Source organism: Gobius niger, assembly GCF_951799975.1.
Source record: "Gobius niger genome assembly, chromosome: 8".
In the NCBI taxonomy this organism is placed as follows: domain Eukaryota; kingdom Metazoa; phylum Chordata; class Actinopteri; order Gobiiformes; family Gobiidae; genus Gobius; species Gobius niger.
Genome location: NC_136859.1, coordinates 12846652 through 12854924, shown reverse-complemented (window position 1 = coordinate 12854924; position 8273 = coordinate 12846652). Strand labels below are relative to the sequence as shown.

General features: G+C 42.3%; 1 protein-coding gene across 4 annotated transcripts in view; it reads right to left on the bottom strand.

Annotated features, from left to right (window-relative positions):
* Positions 1 to 3067: 3067 nt before the first annotated feature.
* LOC306966235 (uncharacterized protein) overlaps positions 3068 to 8273 on the bottom strand; it is a 25240-nt gene continuing 20034 nt past the window's right edge. Inside the window, exons 4-14 of one of the 4 annotated variants that reach the window (XM_079560918.1) lie at positions 7214 to 7526; positions 6882 to 7040; positions 6716 to 6810; positions 6577 to 6650; positions 6449 to 6494; positions 6334 to 6374; positions 6171 to 6238; positions 5941 to 6092; positions 5430 to 5515; positions 5212 to 5351; positions 3068 to 5140 (exon numbers count right to left, since the gene is read on the bottom strand). In XM_079560918.1, the coding sequence (XP_079417044.1) occupies positions 5226 to 5351; positions 5430 to 5515; positions 5941 to 6092; positions 6171 to 6238; positions 6334 to 6374; positions 6449 to 6494; positions 6577 to 6650; positions 6716 to 6810; positions 6882 to 7040; positions 7214 to 7526 (1160 nt within the window). In that variant the 3' untranslated portion in view covers positions 3068 to 5140; positions 5212 to 5225. Of the gene's footprint in view, positions 5141 to 5211; positions 5352 to 5429; positions 5516 to 5927; positions 6093 to 6170; positions 6239 to 6333; positions 6375 to 6448; positions 6495 to 6576; positions 6651 to 6715; positions 6811 to 6881; positions 7125 to 7213; positions 7527 to 8273 lie in introns of those variants that run through there. The other 3 variants (XM_079560919.1, XR_013793092.1, XM_079560920.1) reach the window with 3 other exon arrangements.

Here is an 8273-nt window from a genome sequence, read left to right as displayed (position 1 = left end):
TATTTACAGAGAAAGCAGCTTCAAGTTGCAACCACGTTAAAGGAGTGGTTCACCGCTCCTTTACAAATAAATTATTTGACGTATGGAAACATTTATCTTCCATCTTGTACGCCATCATATCATGTTATTAGATTTTGCCTCATAACTCCCACTGTATGCTTTGTAATGTGCCAGAGTGCTTTGAGCGAACGCCAGACGTATATATATAAAAAAAGAGATCTCTCCCTCCCACGTAGGACCAAGAGCAATCTGTAGCCAATCATTCTACCCTCATGTCCAGCGTGGGTTAAATTTACGCCCCATAAAACTCGACTTGCTCTCGTTAAACACTATATAAAGTTGAACAGAGTCGGATAGTCCCACATGTGCGCATTTGTGTCGTTTCCAAGTCTGTAGTGCCGGCGGCTGGCTTTAAACTCACGCCTCTGTTTCTGTCAGCTCCATTTTTATACATAAAGTCTATTGTTTGGCGCGAGTGATGTAGTGAATCTCGTGTGAGCTACAACATTAGTCACTGCAGAAACTTAGGTTTAAAAAGTAGCCATCTTTATCAGTCTGAATGAGAGGTGAAACAACCAAACAACCTATGGATTACTTTAAAAAACCTTCACTATGGATCATGCATGGACTGAGAGACCACACAGACATTATTCATTATATTCTATTATATTACATAGGAAGGACTATGCACATGCGTCATGCTTTTTTATTTTTATATTAGTTGCATGCATGTTTACACCAAACCTACTCAGCCAATGCGGAGATGTCCGTCTTAAAGGGTTTAAACAGAGACAGACACTGAAGGACCTCTTTAATTTATCAGGAAATATGTTTTAAATCAGGGACAACTTACGCTTATTCAAAGATTACTCATGTCATGTCGATCATGTAGCATGAGATTCAGTCCTGTAGCATCAAAAAGCCCTGAGTGCGGTAGAAAAATGCATCCTCGCTATCATCGAAAGACGATTATCTCAAAAGAGTTATACAGGTAGTTAGGATAAAACATAAAAAGCAAGTTATTTTTGTGTATTTTCCAAATGTGAGATATGAATTACAATTGTTAATTTATTAATTTATTGGACGTGATATTTATAGAGCTTGTGTGGAAGAGCGCGTTATTCGTCATGTTTCGTGTGGTGAAGGCAGAGATGGGCCAATTGCAATGGAGTCCGCGCATCCTGCACCTTCACTTGTGTGCGTGTGCGTGCAAATGTAAAAATAACTTGTTCCCCTCTCTCCTTCTCTTTGGTATTGTGCACCCAGTAAAAATAGGCGTCCCAGTTCTCCATCCCCGACTACTATTGCATAAGGTTGTATCCCTCTAGTGTTAGTCACCGCCCACAGCCTGCATGTGCTTGTTTGTAAATACACCCAATAAAATATGTCCAAAAACAGTCAATGCTTTGGAAAGTTCGATATTATGCGTTGTTCTGCCTTCTTGAAGTATTTTGGGTAAACTCTCATTATTTATTTGGGGTTTTATTGCTTAAAACACAATGTAAGTGTGGAAAGCTGATATGTAGAAAGTCAACTATATTTCTGAGTATACAAAGTTGTTTTATTTTATTTTATTTTTGAAATACACAAAAAAGGTCACACGCTGTAATATTTCGTTGGGTTGCCTTTAGCTTTGATTACAGCACATATTCGCCAGGGTTTGGGTTCAATGAGCTTCTGCAATGTCAAAAGATCCAGTGTTGCATTAACCTCTTAACCCCAACCTGAACCGAGCACATTTTCTCCTGTTTGGCTTTCCTGAATCTAAAAGGTCCTTGAAAAAAAGTGTCAACGAACATAGCAACGAAAATCAGGATGAAAATACAACAAAAGAGTGACAAAATAAGCCAAAATAGAGCCACAAAAGAGCAGCAAAAGAGTGACAAAAACACAATTAAAAAACGTTAAAAAAAAGCAAGGAAAAAAAGGATCGAGATAGCAGCAAAAACAAGGCAAAAAACCTACAAAAACGTGACGAAAACATGACGAAAAAAGTGACAAAAAAACACACTGACCAAGCTCCAAAAAAGTCACAATTTTGTAGGTCTTAACTTTCAAATGAGGCATTACACTGGCCTAGAGCCTGTAAGCTCCAGAAGCTTTTAGATTTGGGTAATGCCGAACTGGAGAAAATGTGTTCAGTTAAAGTGCATATGACACATCAGACACAATTTTTTGCCAAAGATTGGACCCAGCTTTCTTTAGTTTGGCCATTTTTGTGATGTTTATAGTTTCACTTCCTTATTGGACACCGACAGGAAGTGACATAGATGAAGGCAAACAATTTGAATCTGTTGCCACGCCGACCATGTCCCTTCCTGTCAGCAGCTTAAAGGGACTGCACGGAGTTTAAAAATGTTAAAACCAAGTATTTTCATCCCCCTACATGTTCCAGCAATGTCCTAATGTGTAGAATGAGCCCAGACCTGTTCACCACAACTGCCTCTAAAATCCCGCACTGTCACAAGGTGTTAATTCAGGCCTGAAGTTACACATAAGACCTAAGGTGGCAGTAGTGAGTATAGAATAACCAACTTGTATCTAGTCCCTTTAAGGCGGGAGTTGAGAGGTTAATTTTTCACCAAGAGCTTGTATTGATGATGGGAGACTGGATGTGCAAACCCTTCTCCAGCACATCCCAAAGATCTGGACTCTGTGGCGGCCAATCCGTGTGAGAAAATGATGTCTCATGCTCCCTCACAATGCGAGCCTGATGAATCCTGGCATCGTCATCTTGGAATACGCCCGTGCCAACAGGGCTGATGTCATTCTTTGGGCACATAGTTTTGCTGAACCTAGACCTGACCAACTGCAGCAACTTATTATTTTTTTGCTCAAGCATTGTATATTTTAAGCACAACAATTGCTCACGGAGTTAAAAAGGCCTTTCAACCTCATAATGATACAGACTGCAGTTTGAATTGGCTATTTTTTATAGTAGCACAGACAATTTGAGCACTAAAAACAATCGAGTGAAGCTGTCTGGATCGAGTGGAGTCTCATGACATCGTCTGGTGTGAGGACAGACTTGATTTGCAGATTAACTCAAACAAAACTCTGCTCCTGGTATGTTTTTCCCCCAACGTTTTAACTGAAAAAGTCACTTCGGCAGGACACGGGCCCTTTAATGGTCACATTTCTATGGTGTACCGTGAAGGACAAAATAAGGTTGGACTGCAGCTCCCCCATCTTGCTGCCTTTTAATAGTCGTGTCCTCCATTGTGAGTCATTACTGAAGGACCTTGCACTGAAGTGTACAACACGAGGCCACTAGATAGCACTGTTCGCTCGAGCCCAGTTCCTCCACTGCAGCAGCACCACCTACAACAACTCAGAGCCTGGGATTAGTTGACATAAATGCTTTTATTATGTTGATGGTGTAGAGGCTGACATTCTCTGGTGTTAAGATGGTTCGTAAGATAAGTTTTAGATGCACGTTTTCAGAGGCGACAGGCAAAGGTTACATGTCATGCAAACTAGATAAATATCTCTTGAGTGTACCTTTGCTATAAAGTTAATCATCCACTGGCAATAGTAACATAATGCTCTTAGTTAAAAAATAAGCAAAGAGGAAAAATATACATTATGTAAACAGTCAAAGAAATTGCACTTTTTCGGCTTAGTATCGGAAGCCACACTACGGAGCAGACAAACACTGAACAGCTATATTCATCATCACTGATTGTCTGACCAACAACCAAAACTAAAAAAAGACAGTATGTATTTTACAAAAGAATTCTTACAATCATAGTCAAAGAGAACTGTCCCGATATATTGGTCAGCCATACTTGTTTAAAAAAAAAAACTATGAAAAGAAAGCTTATGTTTAGTCCATATAGCGTTGTTAGGTATACTAGTTTTACAAGCTACCTCGGACATAATAAAAATCTTTGTACATTCACATGAAACTACACAGTATGCTTTCTTCCACTAAGAAAATTTACCAAAGTTCCTACAACAAAGAACTTAACAATCAGCTGTACACGCACACAAAAGGAAAAAAACCCTGCCTAAAATGTTCTAATATTAACAACAAAAACAATACAAAGGAAGTCGTATAGTCCTTACTTTAGGAGATATTGCTTTATAGACTGCATGAGTTTGCTTAGGTACGGACACCGGACAAAAAATGGCACTTTCACAGAGCATTTTGAGCCAAGATATTTTTCGAATCCCATTTCACATTTCTCACACCCCTTGGACATCCTGATTGTCTCTGCTCTGGGGCAAATAAGTCGCACATTCTCAGGCAGCCGGAAGTAAATACTATTCTTTTTTACCCTTCACCAGGAAGCAATACTGAAAATATTCATCAAAAACATTCTTATCTATATATTTTTCTGTTTCGTAATAGCTGATAGTCACTAAGCTTTGCTCTTTTTCAAAAAAATAACTCTCTTCTTAAAGCCTCATTACAAATTCTGTTGCAGCAATGCCAAAATTCCTATCGCTAAGCCCGCCCCCCTCCCCGGCCTATTCTCTGCCACATAGCAGACACTGTCTTGGTAGCGTAATACAGCTTTTCGCTGGCTCGTGTCTCTCTCCTCATGTCATTTCCCAAAGGTGCAACGTGACTTTGAAAGCTTAACAAGAAAAAGATAGTTCAGTTTTGACCTACTTAGGCCCAGGCAATTTTTTCACTCTCCCAACTCCTACCCTAGGGCAACGTTTTTCTGAGTTCCTTGTCTCTTGGAAACTTCAGAGCTGAAATGCAGAGTACCATTGCTTTCATTTTGTAAGACCCCTCTGCCTTGTCTTCGCTTAAGGTGCCACAGTAAGAGCTATCAAAGCAGTGCATGCGTGTGGTGGCTGTACAGTCCATCCCACTCGGCATACGTTCAGTCTTTTAGTGTGCTTGCTCAGCCAGCACTAGTGCAAATACATGTCTGCTGGTCTGTCTCTTTCATCCATCTCGGTTTTACGGACAAAAGACGGGTTGCCATGGTTTCAGCCTTGGTTCGATGACTTTGTGATTCAACAACACTAATTTCTTCAAGTGTCCTCGGTGCGTTTAAGAAGAAAAATAAATCAAATTGCCCTTTCCGATTATGTTTTGTTCATTGTTCGTAGCTGCGTAGTAACATATCTTTCCGTCCATCTGTTTGTAATGGGCCCAGTCCTTCGTTCAGAGCGCTCCCACCTACACAGTAGCATAGATACAGTCAGCACAATGGGCCATATGTTTCCAGGACTATCTGATCTTCCACTCACCTTGCTTTATTAGCTTATGAATGCAGCAGGGTCAAGAGTAAATCATTGAGCCGTTTCCTTCTCTGCTCTCTGCTGCATACGTCCTCTTCCCCTCGTCTGTGTTCCTCTTTCTCTTCTGGTCGGCTTGGAGCATTTGTGGGCTATGAAAAAAAAAAGTTCTAATGTATAATTTGCAGGGTTTTTTTGGTTCTTTTCATGTGCGGCTTTGTTGGACTTACACAGGGGCTGGCAGAGCATGAGCTGGAGGTGTCCTGGCTCCTATGCGTATTATTGCTCATAGCCTTGTCCTCCCCCATTGGCTGATCTGAGGTCAGAAGTCACACATCACATTGTTAGTAAACGTAGTCAAAAACGACGTAGTTAGTTTTGAAGACACAGTAATGTGAGTGGTCTGTTCACTCGTTTTGATCTAATCTTTCAGTGAGACTTTGATGGAAATGGCGGTTTCACTGTTAATGGAGAAAGTTGATGCCTGCTGGCTCTTGGACACCAGCAGTGGGCGACTGAAAATGAGAAACATTTCTGGAGGCTTAAATCCTGAGGTTGGAAAACCACTTAGTTTGAACTGCTGAGTACGGTTTAAAGATACAAGCAAAACACAAGAGCAATGCACATTCACACACATGCACACATAAGAATAACAGGAGCACAAAGCCAATAAAAACACAGCCACTAAAAGAGACAGACACCTACAGAAACAAAACAAACACACACACTTGCTTCATGGACCTGACTTGATGTGGCTGTCGTCCTCTTCCTCCTCCTCCTCCTCTTCCTCTGTGTCTCTGTGCCTCTCTCTCTCTATCCTCAGGCGGATCTGCCTGTCTCGCACCAACTCCCAGTTCCTCAGTAGAAACACGTGGTGCTTGACCACAAAGCTCCTGGACCGACGCAGTAACATTAGACATTAGTTTTGTAACAAATCCTTTGATTTACATGTAGCGCTGTTGCTCCTGTACCTCTCACAGCTGGTCAAAGGATCCATGTCGAGGTGAGGGAAGAGGTTGGTGATGTCTCCAGTCTCTTCCTACAGGGACATCAAAAACACACATTGTTTATTCATCTGTACAAATAATTGTTTAATATAAATCTCTAAGCACATGTAACATGTATGTGACCCACCTCATTGGCCTGAGAATTTAGAGTCTTCTCTTTAATCCGACCTGAGGAGACCAAAGACACTTAGAGGAGGCCCAAACTGACCAATCTGATCACTCAGTCTAATGCTGCTACTTACAGTAACGCCTCTTTCTCTTCAGTGGGACAGCAGGGTGCCTGCAAAGCTGTGAAGACACATTGAGTCATTTACAACAAGCGTCCACCTTCTTATTGAATTGTATTCTTTTGTAAGAGACTGACATATACCTGGTCATGTTGCCACAGCCACATAACGTCATAAGGTAATTGGAAATGGATGCGCTTCAGCCTTAGATATTTTCCTGTACATTTAAAATAAGTTAAAACAAACTTATCTCACTCATAACAAACTTATTTTCATACTGACCAACATGTAAGGGAGCAGGTAGGAGGCTGTAATCCCGCTCCTCTGGAGAATTCTCTGCACTCTCGCTACCAAAGTGTGTGTTCTGTGAAGGGGGACTAGGAGAGAAGTATATTTAAGCACCACAGCATTTTTATTCATCCTTTTATAGAATCATAACTGAACTCACTCTGTGGTTTTGTAGTCATCAGAGTAAAGGCCTGCATTTAGGAAGTTCTTCCGAGGGGGTCTGTCCGGGCGCTCCGCTCTGGGGACAATGACTGGCTGCTCCACATCTGAGTGCCCTGAACTTTCGGTGGCTGTCTCACACTCTTTTTCCTCAGTGACACTAAAAGAAGAGATTCATGAAAGAGGGAGAGTGATAGAAAGAGCAGAGTGACAGACAGAAGAGGCACTGGTTTAGCACACAGTGCTGAAAATGATGTGTTAATACAGCAGCACCAAGTGTCTGAATAGAAATTCAGAAAAACTATCCACAGGGCAGAGTGATGCAAGCGTTACCTCTGATGGCACGGGGAATGGCTGTGGTTTCTCTTGCGTCCCTTTTTCCGATTGGCCTGGAGCGCGACCTCTGTCATGAGCTGAGCTGACTCTGCTCTGGCCTCCCTCCTCACTGCCTCGGTGCCAGCCTGCACTTCAGGTGCTGTCACGAAGCCAGACGAGGCAGAGGGCATTGGGGGGGGCACAGCCGAGGACAGAGACGGTAGAGGGTGCTTCCTGGGCCGCCCTGGCCCCCGTCTTCTATGGACTGACCCATCATCTGGAGGTTGTGCAGTTTTCTGATGGCCCCAGTTTCGTGAATGACTTTGTGAACCTGCAGTAGATAAAACAGGGAGGAGTGTTTTTAATGTAGCAGAGCAGACAGATGTGGCTCAGTGGTTGTGCCGACAGGAGGCGCGAGGTGAGGCACTCAGGGCTGAGTCACGCGGATGGGCTACAGATTAGGTGAGTCACAACATTTCCTCTGACCAGATCACTTCTGGGAAATGCATTAACAATGATTTATGTGCGCACATGCACGCGCCAAGAAACCGCAGGAATTGACAAACAGCACAGAGCTCTCTTATCAAGAGCAGAACATACACACACAATTTGTTTTGCACATTCAGTAAATGGGGACATAAATCTAACAGAGCTGACACAGAGAAAAGTGTGCGGCACTGTGCTAGCGTGCTGTACCACATGTGCATTCACTTAGACTGTGGACTGATGTCAATTGTATTCCACCTCTTTAAAAATCAAGTTTCCCCTCAAAAGCTCAATGTGCCCCCACAATGACCCGTCTTCTTCCTCATTCATCACAATGAAGTTTATATCTCGGTTCCTTTTTCCACAGACACAGACAAGACTGACCACTTTCTCCTTATTGAATTTTCCAAGTGAAATAGGCACTGTGGGTCAACAGTAAAAGATAGGCCAAGCTTTAAACTGCCAATCTGCTGGTTACCTAATGACTGTATTCCCTGCAAACTCATGGGGAGCAACAGTGTGTGGTTCACTTCCGAAAGGGCAAGTTCTGAAAGATTTCCATTCACCAAAACCAAGCCATTCACATTTTTAA